Source organism: Xenopus laevis, chromosome 3L (genome assembly GCF_017654675.1).
Source record: "Xenopus laevis strain J_2021 chromosome 3L, Xenopus_laevis_v10.1, whole genome shotgun sequence".
NCBI lineage: Eukaryota > Metazoa > Chordata > Amphibia > Anura > Pipidae > Xenopus > Xenopus laevis.
Genome location: NC_054375.1, coordinates 92,166,036 through 92,185,836, shown reverse-complemented (window position 1 = coordinate 92,185,836; position 19,801 = coordinate 92,166,036). Strand labels below are relative to the sequence as shown.

The 19,801-nt window shown below is 36.5% G+C and overlaps 2 protein-coding genes across 10 annotated transcripts in view; both read right to left on the bottom strand.

The window, feature by feature from the left end:
* The window catches only part of LOC108711240 (collagen alpha-1(VII) chain), a 181,287-nt gene extending 166,798 nt beyond the window's left edge, over positions 1-14,489 (bottom strand). For 3 of the 9 annotated variants that reach the window (XM_018252788.2, XM_018252787.2, XM_018252789.2), the window contains exons 1-2: positions 14,240-14,489; positions 512-643 (exon numbers count right to left, since the gene is read on the bottom strand). In XM_018252788.2, coding sequence (XP_018108277.1) covers positions 512-590 — 79 coding nt within the window. In that variant the 5' untranslated portion in view covers positions 591-643; positions 14,240-14,489. Of the gene's footprint in view, positions 1-511; positions 644-10,908; positions 11,217-14,239 lie in introns of those variants that run through there. The other 6 variants (XM_041586592.1, XM_018252784.2, XM_018252783.2 and 3 more) reach the window with 6 other exon arrangements.
* Positions 14,490-17,889: 3,400 nt separating this feature from the next.
* LOC121401240 (leucine-rich repeat neuronal protein 1-like) overlaps positions 17,890-19,801 on the bottom strand; it is a 29,461-nt gene continuing 27,549 nt past the window's right edge. The window contains exon 8 of the mRNA XM_041585575.1: positions 17,890-18,240. Coding sequence (XP_041441509.1) covers positions 18,175-18,240 — 66 coding nt within the window. The 3' untranslated portion in view covers positions 17,890-18,174. The remainder of the gene's footprint in view (positions 18,241-19,801) is intronic.

Below are 19,801 nucleotides of genomic sequence, written 5' to 3'. Positions count from 1 at the left end.
TGGTAAAATGTAAACTCCAGGGAAAAGTGCGTTGCTGCAGCTAGTAAAGCAGTGTAAGTTTTGTGAACCGGTTTAGTAAAAGCTGGATTATGGGTCCCTGGAGTAGATGAATGGGCTTTCATTCCTTGTTCCAGTAAGGGTTTGCAGCTGCCTGAAGCTAGGTAGATAGCTAAGTAATTAGCTAATTAAGCTATAGTGTGGAGCAACACCTCAGAGAGCTTCCCCCCAGAGAAGTGGAGGAGGGTGAGGGGCCACGGAAGAAACTTCCTTAAGTGGAGAAAAGAGAAACCCCTCCCAGGAGACAAGAGTATCTCAAGTGTGTCCCAGAGAGGATTTGGGGATTTGTGTCTGTTGACAGTCAGTGAGGGCAAATTTAAACGTGAGTTAACGTGTACACCAGTGAGGGTGTGAATTGGGACTGTTGACGCTTATGTGAAGTGAATGTGATTCTCCATGTGAAGCCACTGGGCTGAAGAAGCAAAGCTGGATTTGAACTCTTTAAGGTGAATACCTTCTGGTTGACCACGCACTGTCCATTCTGCTAAAAGTGCTGTTACAGTGAAACTCCACAACCATGATAATAAATTCATCTCTTACAATAACGTCACCAGTATCAAACTCTTCTGTCCTTAGTTTCCAAAACCTACAAAAAGAAACAAATACAATTAGCAGAAAAGTAATCAAAGCCTAGAATGCAGAAATCAAATGTACCTGTACCCTTATCAGAAAAAAAATTAAATATTTAAAACTCAGAAATTGGTTACATTTTGTAACTATGCATTTTGTATTTTGATGCCATCTCTCCCCTAGTCTCATGGAAACTTTTTATACACTGGAGACAGTTAAGGCTTATCCTGTGTATAAACAAAAATACATTGACATCAATAGAAGGCTTAAATAACTGAATAAGCAGTGTCTTATTAACTCTATAAATGGTTGTCCATTTGTACTTAACATAAAGTGACAGACAGGCAAACATTAATGAGCATTAAAAAAAAACAACTAAACTTCACATATGAAAATATAGAAAAATAGTTGGCATAAGACAAACGTGTCCTAAATCAGAATAAACTGAGGTCTCTAATGTCTTTGTAATTTAAAAAAAGAGCATTTTAGGGCAATCCTGTGACTTACATTTCAAATTCTGCGTGTGTTTTTCAGTGCATCTTTCAGTGTTGGTTGTAGTTTGTAAATATAGCCTGAATACATTTTTACTACAATTATTTGATTCATAAGCAAATACAAAAACTAAGCTGACCAGTAATAGTACATCTCAAACTGAGTTTACTTTCTTTAATGGGGACTGGTAAACAACTTTTAGTTTAATCCCTCCATTTACATTAAGGGCAAAGTCCATCATACAGTTCACAAGAGAACACTGAGGGGCACTGGCACAAGTAAGGTCTAATAAATCTATGATTTAGGAGCAGATTTATTTAAGTGTGAGATTAGAACTCACAACAGAAAAACTCACTTTCTAGTCATTCCTATGGGATAAAAAAAAGCATATTTATCAAATGATGACATCCATTGATAAATATGATTCTAAAAATCCCATAGGAATGAGTAGAAAGTGAGTGAGTTTTTTTGTGGTTAGTTCTAATCTCACACTTTGATAAATCTGCTCCTTATTGTCAATGTGAGGTAATGTACAGGGTGCAGTAGTTAAAAATTCAGCCTTGTAGTTTTGGGTTCCTGGGTTCATTTCTAATCTAGGCAGTATCTGCTTGAAATTTGCATATTGCCCCAGTGCACATTGTGCACATCTCTGGGTTTAGCCCTTATTGCAGACACGTCTTCTATTCTGCTCCATGAAACAACAAAATATGATCTGGCAAGCAGGTGGGGAATGTTTTAATTACACTAAACTTTTAACAGTCTTTGACTGTATGAGATTATAAAATGGAACATACATTATTTGTATACTGGCTTGTATAATGTTTATTGACGTACATTGCTTTATATTAACTAATAACTGTCAGGAAATGAAACCCACATACACATCTGTTTCAGGTTTGCTTACACAAAAAAAGTGCGCCTTGACCTGTTATAAAATATAATTGCATTTTAGCTTAAGCCAGAAGCATAATTGCATATTTCTAAGTACCAAATCAAAAATAAACATTTGGTGGCTCCTGATGTATGTATGTATGCTCATGTGTGTGCATTTAAATGGTTATAATTCTACTTGTCACAGTGATTAGAAATCAAGGATTGTCTTGTAGCAATATACACTACAAAATGGTCAAATCAAAATACAAATGTCTCAATTTTAGTTCTTTTAGACATTACATTGTAAATGTATCATTTAATTGACACAAGTTAAAAGAAAGAAATTTCCTAAGTATATTACTCTGTGCATGGAATCTTTTGGACAAATGGACAATTTTTTTTTATATTTTTTATTTTTTTAACTTTTACTGCATTATGCATTTTTACACATTTTTTTTATGTATGGATAAGTACACAGTATTTAACTTTTGTACACTGAATATTAATGCAAAGGACACTTAAATGGATGGACTGATTTTTTCATGAATGTCACAGCAATATATTGTATGAGAATGTAACCAATTAGAATGTTTGTTCCCTCCCAACACTTACACTGCCCCTATCCCTGCCCTCACTTTACACTATTTAGCACAGAGTGGAGTGTGTCACTATAGGCTTGATAAAGGGCCCTGTGAGGTCCGACGATGAGCCAATAAATTGCACAACTAAAGAATTTCATTCATTTATCAGTGTGCAGCAGCCCATTGGATTGTATGTGACTTACCAACCCATGGCAGGTTGGGTAATACACTGACTAGCACCTGTTACCAAAGAAGGAATACAACATTGATTCCATTTAGTGTGTTATCAAATAAAGCAAATCTTATTACTACTGATGAACCCAATTGATTTATGCCTGGGGCCTGTCCCTATACTTCTCAAATCATGTTAATGCCACTGCCAGAACCAGCCCTTTCCTTTATTGGGAAGATATGACTTTCTTTCTTATGCAACTGCTAAAACACTAATCCATACCCCTAAGGTGGCCATACATATGGAGATCTGCTCGTTTGGCAAGGTCGCCAAAATAGGGGATCTCTACCCGATATGCCCACCGATTTTAAAGGATTTTTAAGCTAGGCCGATTGACATCTGGCCGACTTTAAACCATATATCAATTGGAGAAGCCTGTTGGAGGGCCCCATACACTGGGCAAAAAGCTGCAAACTTAATCTGTGGGCAACTTATATCGGCCTTTATATGACTCCAATTAGACTTCTACTAGTCAGTCTCTCTGACTCCCACCTCCTTGCTCTATAATAAATCTTAAACTCAGCTGCTAGAATCCTCCTGCTCTCTCCTAAGAAGGAACCTGTTTACCTGTCCTTTGGTAAAATCATTCTCACGGCTGCCTGTTAAGCTAAGGCTAGCATACAAACCCCTTCTGCCAACATTCAAAGCCCTTCACTTTTTTTCCAGGTCATCTCCTTAGCTCCTTTTAGAACCACTGTATCTTCACACCATTCACATACACTACCATCTCTAATATTAAAACTTTCTATCTTGCTGTTCCACCTCTGGAATTCTTCTTTTGAGCACTAGAACATGGTCCAGTCTTGCCCAAACCTTTGTGCACGTTTGCCTTCCTATTTATGCCAATATGTTAACCACCTACTAAGACTGCACTATATAAATACCGTTATAAATACATACATACAGTACATACATACATACATACATACATACCTAGTGCTACTTCAGAGCCATGTGTGCAGGATGTAGCTCTCACAGGCACAAAAAGCATTGCCAAGTGCAAGCATTGCCAGTTACAGAGAGAGAGGTGAAGCACTTCCTACATTTGTAAATTATATTCAATATCTTTATGCACAAATAAGTTCTTAGGAAAAAAAATATACAGACTACTTTCTAGATCAGAATGGAAGAAGCCTCCACTTTTTATTAAAGTGGACCTGTCACCCAGACACAAAAATCTGTGTAATAAAAGTCCTTTTCAAATTAAACATGAAATCCAATTTCTATTTTTTATTAAAGCATTCATAGCTGTTGTAAGCTCATTTAAAAATCTCAGCTGTCAATCAAATATTGTCTGCCCCTCCTCTATGCCACGGGCATAGAGGCGGGGCAGACAATTACTTTCACTTTCCATTCAGCACTTCCTAGATGTCACTGCTCTCCCCACATTCCCCTGTTCTCTTTACCATTTAATTGTGTAGCCAGTGCATGGGGATGGACATTGGGTCCCCCATTCTGGTGCACAAACAAGATTCTGAGATGATGCAAGGCTTTCCTTAAAAGCAGTGTCCACAAAATGGCTGCTGCCTGCTTGCTATCATTTGAATTCCCAGACTGAAGGAAACAAGATTCAAAAAATGTATATAGTGTAATTAACGTTAATTTTGCTTGACTAATGTGGTAAAATAGGATTTGGAATAATTTTTTTCGGGTGACGGGTCCCCTTTAATGCTTCATATGTGGGTTGTTATTATTATTGTTGTTGGTTGGTGTGTGTTTTCCATGTATTTAACTGGTCTGCCAATTGTTCTGTTTGAAACCTTTAAAAAGGTTAGTTTCAGAGCAGAAAAATCATAAAACAGCAAATTTTTGTATAAGTTTATGATTTCCATTTGTGAATGCCCTAGTGTAGCTTAGTGTCACGTTTAAACCTGCCCTGCTGCTCACACTTAAAAGTAACTGCTAGTCTTCCCTGAAATGGTCTGGTGTGGATGTGAAAAAGTGTTTTTTTTTTCACATGGCACAATTTGAAATGTGATAAAACTCCTACTTCACAATATAAATTATAATAGAAACATTTTAGAGCATGAAACTGTAAAACTGTACCATAGATTTTGCAGAGGTTATAAGAATTTTAAGTCTTTACCATTTTCTGCCATCTATTCTGGCATCTACTGTATGTTAAAATCCTGCTCTCACTGATGTGGAATGCTTATTCACACCTGGTTTCACACACAGACATATTTCAACAAAAGCAAAACAACTGCATAAGAAAGCCAATCTGTCATCATCTATGTGCTGAGTGACTGACATCCTTTTAGTGTATAGACAGAAGGGTTGAAAACAGTTTAACAGAAAATGTGTTTTTCTTCTCTATGTTCAGCATGTAAATAATAGAGAAAAAAAGTTCTAAAACTCAAAAACAGGCATTTGCCTGGAAGCTAAAAATCTATAGAAAATGAAAAAAGGCAAAATGTGTGTTGTGGCAGGTATTTCACAAACACGGCATTTTGTCTGTGTGTGTTTCACACAAAATATCATTATTACAAAATTTTTCAAATCAATGCTAAGGCTTGTATCTTTACATAGAAAATTACATTATGTCAGTGATGCTTCAATTTATTTAAGATGGAGCTCAAACCTTTATGTTAACTTTTTACATAGGGCAATGGAACATTGGTCCTATCTCAATGAATTGTAACAATATAGATGCCTGTCATTTTTTTGACTAAAGCCTACTATTACATACCTTTATTGTTTCTTCTCCTGTTAGACTATAAGACTGATAGGACAGATTGACTTATTAAGTTGTTGAGTGGTACATACTGCATACATAAAAAAGCTATGATAGTTTCAGATTTGTATTTTTCAAATTATTAATCCCTGCTTGCAATTTACAATGGGCATTAACAATTTGGGTTACAGTGCTAAGGGCTACACTACATGGGAGATTTTGATCATATTTTATGGGTCAGACTTTATCTGACCCACAAAATCTTGTCATGTAACAGCACTCAGCAGCACAAAATTTGTGTGGTATGCTGTAAAATCTGATAGCCCCTGCTGTAATGCATATTGGATCAGATAACGTGTGATGGTGTGTTTTGTTCATGCAGCTTCATTTTCCAACAGTCAATGTAAAAAACTCTTTCAGACAGCATCAAGTTTTATCTTGTCGGATGCAAATGCAGCGTTCCCTTCCAACAGGCATGTTGTCTCAGATGGCACATCTTACATGTAGTTTACATCAGTCCCATTATATTTGGACCCATGCAAAAATATTTTCCCTGTTCTATTAATGTATTATTTTAATGTACAGTGCTGCGTATTCAGGTAGTGAAAAATACGCATGAATACTTTACAAGCCATCTGAAATGATTGCATATATATGGGTATATACTGTATGTTGCATACATAAGTCAAGCCAGGTTTGGGCTGGTAGAAAATGATGGTGTAATTAGCAGTGGCATAACAATAGGGGGAGCAGAACATGTAAGGATGTATAAGTGTGGGGGAGAGCAGGGGGATTGCAGGTTGGTGTAGGGTGGGCCAAAACAACTTTTTTTACAGTAGGGACGGGAATCTTGAAGGTTAGTTTGTACCCATGGATATAAGTTTGGTCACATAAAATTACACCTTTTTATAAACAATAGCCAGCAGACATTTGTGGGAAATTGTGGGAGACACAGTTTTCACGACAGAATTACTATATATGGTGATCAAGATTCATCCTGCATAATTGGAGCCATTGCTGCTCCTCCCTAGTAAGGACTGCTGAATTTGTTTGTTCAAGCTTAAATCCAGATTTTGAGGTTGTTTGAATCCCCCATATGTGAAACACGTCTCAAGTAAAAAATTATGTAATTTAACAATAAAACTACCACAGAAAGAAATGACTGCATCTGTTGGATAATTTGCTGTTATATGCTTAAGGAAACAATTCTCTGCAGAACCCCCCCCCCCCCCCCCAAGTATAGATATGGGATGCATATACAGGTGGCGTGATCTAAGAACTAACAAACATCAGAGCACAAAAATGTAATCTGAGTTAATAAACTATCTTTAAAAAAAATCTTCAGTCAGTACAGCAAGATTAATAGCATCCCTCAGTATATCCAACCAATACTTAAGTTATGCATTTAAGAATATTTTGCAGGACAGTTATAAATATGTGCATTTACTGCATCATAAGACAATGGTTAGTACTGATGTCTTGCAGTGATGGGGTTTGTTCCAGCCAGGGTATTATCTGGAAAGAGTTTCTAAAAACATACAAACAGGTTAATTGGCTCCTAATAAAATTCACCATAGTGTGTGTGAATGTAATAGGACCTAAGATTGTACACTCCACTGGGGCAGGGACTGTTGTGAATGATGTATAATCTCTGTAAAGTGATGCAGAATATGTTGATCCTTTATGGCATATTAGGTCTCACTTACTAAAATATGGAATGTTGTGTTAAACTCAACTATTTATTTGGCAACAAACATTTTGCAACCCATATTTGTGCCTGCCAAGAGTGCATCTTTGTGTCTCATTCCAGTGAAAAGTTTTGTTAGTGAGAGTAAATGGCATTTAGCAAGTAGGGTCAGTTCATGGCATCCACATGTATTTCTCTTACTAGCACAATATTCATGAGCAGGAGAGAAAGGCTCTTTATGCCTTTAAAAGATACAACAAGCACAAAGGTACAAAATATGGATGCTCATTAGTACACATAGCGCTTGTGTCTGGCAATATTAAATTACCACAATTGTTTTTACTATCCACAAATTTAAAAATGCATCTTAAGTCAAACAAAGAGTTAGGCTACAAATATATATACCTTATACATATGGGTAACTACAAAAGCCTACAGCAACACCAAGACAGTGCATGTCTGATTTCCAAATCATCATACACATGTTTTATGGTCATTCAGTAACTAGTTTACCTGCATGTCCAATGATGTTTATAAAATGATATATTGAAAAGAATTAATCTAACAGGATTACTAATTAGCAATCCAGCATAGGCATTTTATATTAATCTAACCAGATCCTCCTATGCCTTGACACTTTCCTTTATGTGCATATTATTTGTAATATTCTTTATACTCAATGATTATCATCTTAGTCAGGCAATGAAAGTATCATCTAAGTCAGTGATCCCCAACTAGTAGCTCGTGAGCAATATGTTGCTCTCTAACCCCTTGGATGTTGCTCTCAGTGTCCTCAAAGCAGGGGCTTATTTTTGAATACCAGGCTTGGAGGTAAGTTTTAATTGCATAGAAACTAAGTATAGTGCCAAGCAGAGCCTCCTGTAGGCTGCCAGTCCACATAGAGGCTACCATGTAGCCAATCTCAGCCCTTATTTGGCAGCCAAGGGACTTTTTCATGCTTCTGTTTCTCACCAACTCTTTTTACATTTGAATGTGGCTCACGGGTAAAAAAAGTTGGGGACCCCTGATCTAAATTAACCAAGGAAGTATCAACTTCACTTTAAGTTTATTATTTTTAAGGTTAACATCTTATTTAAAAAAAAAAAAAAGATGATGGCCAATAATATTCCTATAAAATTCACATTTTGCGGCTAATTAGTAATTCAGATTTATATGTTCCCGAGCCTGCCCAATCAGCCCACAGAAGACTTTGTATGAGATCAGAATTATTTAAATTTGGTCCTTAAAATGTATTATCTCATGAAATCATCACACTATAATAACATTTGGCCTGTTTTACTCTTTATCCTCCATACTTATCTATAACTATATTATATTGCCCAGACCCACAAAAAAACTTGTTTTTCACTTGTTCTAACATATGTTACAAAATAACTCTGCTTTACCCATTTTGTAACTGGATATTCATTTTGGATATGTTTCTTTAAGAATATTTCGTAAATAAATCTGGTGGCAGGCACTCAAATAAAGGCAATCTTCCAACAAATTGTAGAAATCAAGTAGAAAAGATTTATTGTGTCCTCCTCCTTAAGCGTTTTGTGTTACAAACACTTAATCATAGGCTGAGTAAGTGAGGCTCAAACAAATATTTAAACAAAAGTGCACCAATCACAACACTCCAACAATAAAAACATTAACCAATCTCTGAATATCCCACATCAAACCAACCCTTATGCTCAATTATCTCAGGTGCATCTCTTTAGGAAGAGTATTTTGAGCCAAGCCTCTTTTTAAGTTAGAGCCAAGCCTCTTTCAGATAGAGGCCATTTTGGTAAATTTTTGTAGGTAAATTTGTAAACAGGTGTAAGTATTTAGGAGGCCATTTTTGTACACCTCTCTAAGTACACCTCTATAGGTAAATTTATAAATATGTGTAGACATTAAAGTGATACACACATGAGGATTTATCAGCGCCATATTAGTATGCATTAGACAAGGAACTATGGAGAACCTCTATAAGTAAAAATATGAAATGTGTGTGGTTCGCAAAAATGTCACTTGATTGTTGATAAGAAAGGAGCCTTTAAAAGAATAAATATTAGTTCAAATTGCACCTTTAGAGAACATTGGTTGGTGTGATTAAAAATATCAATACAAAAATATCAATACAAAAAATAAATAAATAAATATATATATATATATATATATATATATATATATATATATATATATATATATATATATATATATATATATATACACACACACACATATACATATTCAAGCGTTTATACAAGAATATTTCAAACAACTGAGGTCATGCATTTACATAAATGCCAAATGGATAATTACCTTACTGATATCTGAGACCAACAAAGTATGCCTCTCATGTCTGTAACAGTTGTTACAACTGTTTCAGCCCTGTGGTACCTTTAATTAACCCACCTCAAAGCTATTATGTATAATGGAGTTTCAAAAGAAGAGTCAAATGTCAGTATGTAAAGAAAAGAATAATCTCTCTTGTTTAATGGAAATTTTTGGACAAATTTTGCACTATATTCTACAGTTAACCTTCTTGGCCAGTTTCAAATTGATTGAGTTACAACTTACAAGTCTTAGGGGAAGATTCATAAAAAGTCAGATTGAGAATCATTCTGTTTTCCTGGAGGATTTCTAAATTCATTATTTCATTTTTTGTAATTTTGAATGAATTTATCAAATTAGACACTCCCCCAAAAATATCTGATTTTTGGATTTCAGAAAAGGTTTGGCTGAATACTAAAATAATTAACACGTTCTTATTACAATCTGAGCAGACTCATCAAAGATAAAAACAATTTGAGTACAAAACTTTTTTGTTTCAGGTTTTCCAGTACATATGGTCAAGTCAAGTGGCATTAAAGAGGACACCTACCCCCTTGCTCAATATACTTGCAACAAATTGTTCTGAACATCTAGATCAGTGATCCCCAACCAGTACCTCTTGAGCAACATGTTGCTTGCCAAACCCTTGGATGTTGCTTCCAGTGTCCCCAAAGCAGGTGCTTATTTTTAGATTTCTAGCTTTGTGGCAAGTTTTAATTGAATAAAAGCATAGTATTGCCAAACATAGCCACCTTTAGGCTGACTAAAAGACCATCAAAAGATGCTGGATGAACACATATAAGACATAGAATTTCACCCATATTATATATCATAAGCAGGAGATGCCCATGGTTCTTTCTTAGAAGAAACCCACAATTGTAACTGCTTTTACACGTATTTTATATTTTTCAAGTATTTTGTAAGTATTCAATTGAGTACTATTCTAGAATAAACTGTACAATCAGACTCAGTTTTGGAGTATTGATAATTATGTGTTGACTGCCCCTTTACCCTTTGATAAATATTCTTCAATTTGTTGTCTTCAGTTTTATTTATGGCAGCTTATTATGGCAGTTTAATGTTGTGACTGTGTGGTGTTGACTGGCTAACTTGAAATAAACCCTATGGCAAAGGTAGATAAAAGGAGTGCTAAATCTAAGGGGAATGGCACATAGTGGGTGTGTCTACAGCATGTGACATAGTGACTGGCAGGCAAGGCAGTTCTGCCTGGCCCTATTTTTTGCTGTATGACATTGACAGACAAAATGCCCCCTGTGCCAGAGAGGGATAGTGCAAGTTTGCCATGAAGATCATGAAACTGTTTGATCAAGTAAAATAAAAAGCTTTCCACCCAAAAACTTGTTGAGATGCCATAGAATCAATAGGTGTATCTTCAGCATTCAAGCTGTAACAATACCTGTGCGGCGGGGTCGGCTGCTGCGCTGTCGGCGGGGACGCCCGCCGCATGGTCCATGAGCCGGCGCTGGCGCCATCTTTGATTCTAGGGCGCGCGGCGCGCCTCTTAAAGGCGCAGGCACGCTGGCGCATTTGCGCCAGCACGTTTTTGACGCCCGTTTGGCGCGAAATTTGAACCTATATAAGGCCCATTCTGTCTCCCAGCCAGTGCCTGTGATAGAAACTTGTTTCTGTGGTTCCTGAAGCCTTGTGCTATCTGTTCCTGTGTAACTTCAGTCTGTTAATCTGGTTTTGATCCCTGCCTGTTCCTGACAATTCTGATATCCGAATCCTGACTTTTGCCTGCATCTCGACTGCTCTTTCTGCCTGACCCCATCTGTTTGATTACCCGGTTTTGACCCTTGCCTGCCTGACAATTCTTGATATCTGCCTGCCTCGACCCAGCCTGTCTGACGATTCTCTTGCCTGCTCCATTTGTACCGTGACCTTCGGCCCAAAAGACTATCTACCTGCCGTGCCCCTCTGCTAGCCAGAACATCTCGCCTTGTACCCCTCGTTAAGTCCAGGTTTCACCCAAGTAAGCTGAGGGCTCCTCCCGAAGCCCAACGTGGTCACACTACTGGTGAAGCCGAGCCGAGACCAGGGTACTTGGCACCTGTTCTGGTATTGGGTGCCGGCCGTGACACAAGCAAGTTGTAGATCTTGATTTTTCCTGCAATTTTGTGCCAGGTGCTATTTATCAATGATAAGTAGGGATTTCTATTCAAGTTTTTCATCAAGATTTTTGATAACTATGCCACAATGTATAAGGAATACCACAGAGCTTTATAAGTAAGAGAGGTGTAAACATTTAACATTTGTGTATAACTATACCTCTCAATTACTACAAAACTGTTTGCACATGCTACAAGATTTTTAAAGAATAATAGATATGAGTAAACTAAAAATAGTAAATAAAATCATGGTATTACAGATAAAAAAAATACAGATTAACCAGCTAAAATCCCAGATCATCACAAAGACACAAGTTGGGTAAAGACACAAGTCCTCATACCAACCATATAACTGGATGAAGAACTTGCTTACCTCCTTTAATAGTCCTGATTATTTGGCAAAGTAATATTACTATCAAGTATTTGCTAACAGCTAATAAATAAAGCCCACTAGGGGGTGTATTTATACAGCTGTGTAAAAAGCAGCAGAAAATACATTTGCATGTGATGACATTCCCATAGCCCATTGCCCTGTAAAATGCAGTTTATTCAAGAATATTAAAATGGCTGCAAATCTGCAAGTAAAACATTACATAAAAAGCACATGTTGAGCAAATTGCACATAAATTGCTGTAGCTAGTAATATTTTATAATATATATAATTTTTCATTCAATTTTACAACAGTATTGGTTTAAATGAATGTTTGCTTGATTGCTTTGTTTTCATACATTTCAATGGACTTTGCCAAATCTATCAAACTGTAAACATTAGGTGTAAATGTGAGCATAAATCTGCACTTTTTATAAAGAGCAGCCAGAGCTTTTACAAGCAGTATGATGAGTAAATACCACAGCTTTATAACTTTTTGATTAGTTTTACGCTAAATTTTAAACTTATATTTTAACATGTTTATAATTATGCACCTTACATCTTTGTTACATACTTAAAATGCAACATGTTTTGGTACAAGGATTTGTAGATGAAGATTTACTTAAAGGAGAAGGAAAGCTACGGGGGCATTTTATTGCCAATAGATTAGCTGCAATAGTGCAAGCTAGAATGCTATATTTATTCTGTAGAATGTTTTACCATACCTGAGTAAAAAGCTCTAGAAACTCTGTTTGTTTAGGATAGGAGCTGCAGTATTAACATGGTGTGACATCATTTCCTGCCTGAGTCTCTCCCTGCTCTGGGCTCAGATTACAGTAGAGAAGGGAGGGAGGTGGGGAAGAGGAGCAAACTGAGCATGCTCTTGCCCAGGGCAATTAGGTTTAAGCTGAAGGCAGGAAGTCTGATACAGAAGCCCATGAGTACACAATAGAAGGAAAGAAATGCAGTATTTCTTTTGACAGGGGACTCAGAGTAACATTATTTTGGGGGTTTACTGGTATATTTAGATGGACCTTTCTGATAAAGCTTACTTAGTTTTAACCTTTCCTTCTCCTTTAAAAGCATTGAGAAATATATGATGGAACTAATTTACTTATTTTTTAGTAAAACTGAGAGATCAAATGTCCTTAAAAGCAATGACACAAGGTAGTGATGTACGGGCTGGTCCGACACCTGCAGAACCCACTGGTCTGGGAAGGAAGGGGAGTAACTGAGAGTTGCGTACTAGGGGTAGGCAGAAGACAATTTTAAAGGTAGCTGCCCAGCACCCCCCTATTATTGCGCCCTAGGCAGCTGCCTCTTCTGCCTACCCCTAGTTCCGGCCCTGCTCAGTACTTCCTTTGCGGGTTGTGGGTAGGTTCAGTTTGAGCTTTTATGCCTGCTCTCCCCGTCCGCTTCCTTACATTGCCGACTTCCTGCTTCCAGCTTCTATTTTTATAGGCGTGCGAAAATGAAAACTATTGAAAATGAAAATTATTATTAAAATGAAAAATATAAGCTTCATCATACTAAAAATATTTTTTTTTTAAATATAATCAATTAAAAATTCTGACCTGTTTCAGAAATAATAAAGTTATTCTCTACTCTCCTCCTATCAGCATCTGTTTCTCTTCATTCTGTCTTAGAAGAGGAGTTGGGAGTCTGATTTTTAATGACAGTTAAGTCTAATACAGCCTTTGGAGGGCTCATTTTGCCTGGAAGATGTGTTAAGCTCACTCTTTTAAAATCACTAGAAATCGTGTTCCCTACAAGCAAAATCAGTTATTCTGTTACATTTTGTTTGTGCTGGAGTCATTTATTTGAGTTAGCTGTGATACATCTGCTAGGAAAGAGAGCCCCCTGAAAAATATATTGGATCTGTCAATGAAAATCTGACACCCAACTCCTGCATAAAGACAGAATGAAGAGAAACAGATGCTGAGAGAGGGATAGCGAAGATAAAGTTGATTATTTCAGAAATTATACCGAATTTCTAATTGATTATATTTAAAATGTTCCTTATTTCAGTATGATGAAGCTAATAAACATTTTTATTTTCAGGATAGTTACTCTTTAAAAAAAAAACTTATGCTAGCAAAGTTTTTGAGAAACCATGAACAGAATGCATTCGTTTTTACATAAAAATACATTTAAAATTCTTTTAAGGTTTGAGAGCTATAAATCATATACAGGGTACAGAACAGAAACTGCCAGTCAACATTTGCTAGTGTTGGCTATAAACACCTTACCTACATATGACATGCTGTTGTAAGTGTTTATATTCCAGTGATATTTTGACTCTTCTGTATTTGTCACATATGCTGCAGTGGTCTTTAAGAAGAAGACGTAAACTCCCAAACTAATGGTGATTGTAAATCCAGCAGGCACGAGGTGTTCTTGAGCCTGTAGCTGCAGTGATATTGAAAGGCTAAGTGTGGAAAGTTATAAGATGAGAGGAGGAGCTGAATTCTCTTTCCTTACATGTGTTCACACAACCCTGCCTGGAGTTAGGATGTAACATTCCCCTCTCTGGACCACTAGCTCACACTTACAACAAAGAATGTGGGAGGAAAAAAATGATATCCCTTCTGGGCAAAAATAGCTCTGCAATCTGGAGGAATGCCAGAACCATATATGTTATAGCAAATAAACTTAAAGCTTTGCAGATCACTCACCTGAGGCAAAAAGTGACACAAAACTTTTTGTGAAAGAAACAGGGTAAATGGAATGCTATAAAATAGGAAACTGTACAAGTCTGTAAAAAAGATGATGTGAGAATGTACCTGGTGCAGTTACTATCACTTTACCTTAAATTCTTACACATATAAGCATGAAACTGCTTTGTTAGAACTGATTAATGAAAAAAAATTATTTAACAAGAATGCATCATTTAACATTACAATTGTGTATCTTGGTTCACATTTCTAATACATATTATGGAATTATCTGCAGACAGAGAATACTAATTTTGTGATAACAAAATAATGTTTACCAGTGAACGAGTTTAATTTTCTGATAAGTCTTCACATTATTTCAACAAAACTGAGAATGGAAAGATGTTCCACAAATGATAACTGATTTCATCCTGTGTATTAGAGGGTTTGTCTGTTTCCAGTAGTCTTTTCAGGAAAGCTAATTTCTTCATAATGTACTAGGCTGGCAGTAAAGCTGCCAATTAAGTCATTGAGCTCACCATATATATTATTGCCATGTCAGCAGTATTAAGAGTAGAGATAACCATCTTGTTTTTATTTGTATCTTGGCAGCAGATAATACTCGGTCCACTAGTCTGTTTGGGTAATCAAAAGTGTAGTTATTAGGCAGGGTAACTGTTTTTCAGTGAGACTGATCAATTGGAATACTGTGTCCCAAAATCTCTATACAGTCTCACCAAATTCCCTATGGATCCACAGTTCCTGCACTTGATAAATTACCCCTTCTGTGTTAAATGGTATATCCTGCACAAATCACTATAGATTTAAGGAGCTTGCCAGTATAGAATAGTAAATATTTAATCTTTCCTAGAACCTTTAACTTGAGATGGGAGTCAATGTCGGGAGACCCACCCTCAAAGTGTGACAGGACCTGAAAGAGACATGGTGGACTAGTTAAAGACATGTAAAGCCCACATTTTCCTACCATGTATATAAGTTGGGCATATCTTTCACACCCAAGCCAAATCATTTGTACTGTTTATATCCCCTCCATTTGCCAGCGCCATCACATTTTCCTCAAACAAAAAACAGCTTTCACCCGTCGGCCATTTTCCCTCTGACACATCATTAGTAACACCGACATCTGCAAACAGGCATATATGCTGTAAAGTTCATGCAATGCAGAATGCAGGTTTACACAGGCACAACATACTTTGATAAAAGGTTCTGCTTGGGTTGAGCACTGTAATGGTTAAGCTGAGCTCAAGAGAGGTGGTTAGGAGAAAAAATAGGATCAGACAGCTAGAGTTTCTATGGGAACCAGTAATGCTATTCCTTCATTGGCTGTTAAAATTAAGCTGAGAAGAACTGAGCATACTCATTAGCCAACAACCAAAGTAAATTTCTGAGGGAGGGGGCAGAGTGGGTTAGAGGAGGAGAAGGAATTCTTAGTGATTAATTGGATTATGCAGCCTCTCTGTTAACCTTTTAACAACCAGAGTGGCAGGTATCTAAATATTTCAAAGAGACTATTCACTGATTACATTTTTGTGGGGGTTGTTTACATGTCTTTTAAGGGATTAGTTATTGTGTAGTGTTAAACAGCCTGTTTGAAATGTTTAAACATCTGCCACTTCAGTTGTTCAAATGTAGTCATAAGGCTGCAGCTACCACTTTTTGCAAATTTGCAAAAAGAACCGATTTGCGAATAAATATTAGCAGATAATCATGTATGTACAATAGAGGGTGAATCCAGCCGGCCCAGGAGATGAGGATTATTTTTCTTTATCTTTAATTGGGGGCATTTACATTTTCTCTCACTTTTGCAAGTTGATAGTAACTGGTCATGTAGATTTCCTAATCTTGGAGGCAGAGTATGATGATTGAAACAGTTGTAGTATATTAGATAGCTTCCCTTTTGTGTTTTTCAGTGAGTATTGTATTGTCTCAATTTGCATGCAAAGAATATTTTTGTTTTGTTTTTTTTATCATTTTTATATAAGAGGTTTGTTAGTTTCTGAATAAAAACTTTTATCAGTTACAGTATAGCTTTAGTTTCTAAATTTATCAATTTCTGTAGTATCTCCAGCCTAATTTATACCTCTTGATTGAATACTTTGTGTGTGACCCAGAAGATATTCACTGCCATGTCTTGGTCTAGGTTATTAACAAATAACTCCTTCTGCATTCTTGGGTCTGTTCAGTCTAGGATAGGGTACACAACAGAAAATCTACCATATTAATTATTGGTGATTCTTTCTATGTAAATAATTCTGATACATCTGCTATTATCTTTGATTACCTTATGGGGATGTAAGCCCAATTTAGGGTTGAAAAATATACTGTAGCATCTTCTCTATGTTTAGTGGTAAAGGCAGTACAGAAGGCCTAAGCATAGTGAAAACTTTCCAAGAGGGTTCCCTGGATACCAATCATATATATTCCATGTTTCTACTAACGTTCAAAGGCTGATGATCATGTCCCAATTCTTTGACTCCAGAGGAAATGTCCTCACCAGTTTAACACCCTAAGCTGCCTGTAAGGTTGAATAAGGGTATTGCTGTTTAGTCAGCCCAGCTCCCTGCAAGGGAAGGCCCACATTTCTACTAATGATGGGTCAAGGTGAATAACTTTATAGTACCAAGGACAGTTATGAAATGTCAAAAGTCTTAACAAAAACAAAGGGTCCATTAGATATGCTGATTGGTGAATGCAATTAATTTGTCATTTCCCAGACTTTGTGGGGGACTTTGTAAGCACAGACTTCTGTGGGCTGTTGTGTTGTGTTCTCTGGTAAGCTTAGGTGTTGCAATAACTAAGAACTTGCTGAGGATCCATTATAAAAACTGGGTGATTTGTAACTTAATGGAGAACTAAACCCCCGTGAAGCTTGGGGCCCCATTTGCCTCCCATCCTGTTTCCTCCCCACATGGTGTTATCTTAGAATGGGTGTAACCTCTGGCAAAGCTGACCTGTACATGTATATGAAAAATAGAGCAGCAGTTCATAATAATGTGCAGAACATAATGTTTGTTTCATTAGGGCACCTGAAATAGCCATGGGGGCATAAAAACCACTTTACACAAAGTAGTAGACTGCCAAACCAGTTTAGCATGCCACAGTCTTACCTCTGTTTAACACATACTGTAAGTATAGAACCATGATTAATTGCAACAGCTACAAAGTGTTACAAAGAAACATATCATCCAAAGTCTAACTGCAATGTGAAATGTTACCATCTGCACTGAATATTGTATAAGAGACATTTAAACAAATGTGTTAAATCCTGGATTTGGACACGTTTATTATGTTATAATTCATATGGTTCATGTTACCGACTAATATATTTTGATCTGTAATGGTCAATAATTACTGGCTTCCACATTTAATAACATAACATAAGGACATGTTTCACAATCATAATAATAATCATGACATCAGTAGTGTATGAAACCTCCCTTTACTTTCTTCTTCTGTGGTCCAATAGGGAATTGATATATGAGCCATAGAATTAAGTTTCAAAAGCTGCATCAGGAGTCCTCACTAATTGCCTCAGTGGGTGGGTGTGACAACAGCCAGGCAGCAGCTTTCACAACCTGGAACAACCACAAGTACTTTATTTGTATCAGTCATATTTACATTTATAAGTAGTCACAATTTCAGCATCTAATTTATAATTTCACAAATACTGTTTATTATCTTTCTTTTTTGCTCATAATTTTTCTTACTATTTTTTCTTACTATTTTTTCATGTATTTAATAGTGAATACCCCCTAAAAAATATATATAATAATAATAGTTATTATGCTCCCTCGCAAGCATCTTTTTTACATAGAAAACCTCAACCTTGACTGTCTACCCTTATAATTTAAATTTTCCATCCCTTTAACCAGTTTAGTTGCATGCCTCTGCACTCTCTCCAGCTCATTTATATCCTTCTTAAGGACTGGAGCCCAAAACTGAACTGCATACTCAAGGTGAGGCCTTACCAGGTACCTATAAAGAGGAAAAATTATGTTTTCATCCCTTGAGATAATACCTTTTTTATGCAAGACAGTACTTAATTTGCTTTAGTGGCCACAGACTAATTGTATTCTGTGCTTTTGTTAAGCTTTAGCTCAACTATAAAATGTGTATCACCTTGTAACTGTAAATCATTGTATTTCCTAACCATTTTACCTGTATATCTTTGTTTGAAATATAGTCGATCAATCAGAATGCTAGCATGAAATCAATTATGCACAAAATAGAGCAAACACACTTGTCACAAAGTAAATCAAATAAAGCAATGAAAAAAACATGAATCTATAAAAAATCTTATATACCAGATATGGTTTACCATATAAGATAAGTACAAATAAAAGAAATCTAGTCATAGTAGGGAATGTTGCTTACTTGGAAGTAGGGATGAGATAATTTCTTTACCATGTTTTGCCACGTGGAAATGACGCCACTAGACTTCAATGTGAGAAAAATAAAATTGCTGCGCGTAAAAAAATTGCATCGCTCTTAGACTTTGATGCATTTTGGCGAATTTGTGACGAAACTGGTTAAATTCGCCCATCCCTACTTGGAAGCAAATAATTCCTGCATTCAATCAGAGCATGTCTACAACCTGTCTGAATTACTCCTTAAACTGACAAAAGATATTTTCAAGGATTGGATTGTCATTGATTTTAGACTAGAATATGCTGAATTATTCAGGTTCACAATGTCTTTTCTTTGAAATGTTACTTTAAGGGGCAGATTCACTAAGGGTCGAATTTCGAAGTAAAAAATACTTCGAAATTCGACCCTCGAATTGAAATCCTTCGACTTCGAATATCGAAGTCGAAGGATTTAGCGCTAAACGTTCGTTCGATCGATCGAAGGATTTTTCGTTCGATCGAAGGATTTTAATCCAACGATCGAAGGAAAATCCTTCGATCAAAAAAAGTTTAGCAAGCCTATGGGGACCTTCCCCATAGGCTAACATTGACTTCGGTAGGTTTTATCTGCCGAAGTAGGGGGTCGAAGTTTTTTTTAAAGGGAAAGTACTTCGACTATCGAATGGTCGAATAGTCGAACGATTTTTCGTTCGAATCGAAGTCGAAGGTCGTAGTCGAAGGTCGAAGTAGCCCATTCGATGGTCGAAGTACCCAAAAAATACTTCGAAAT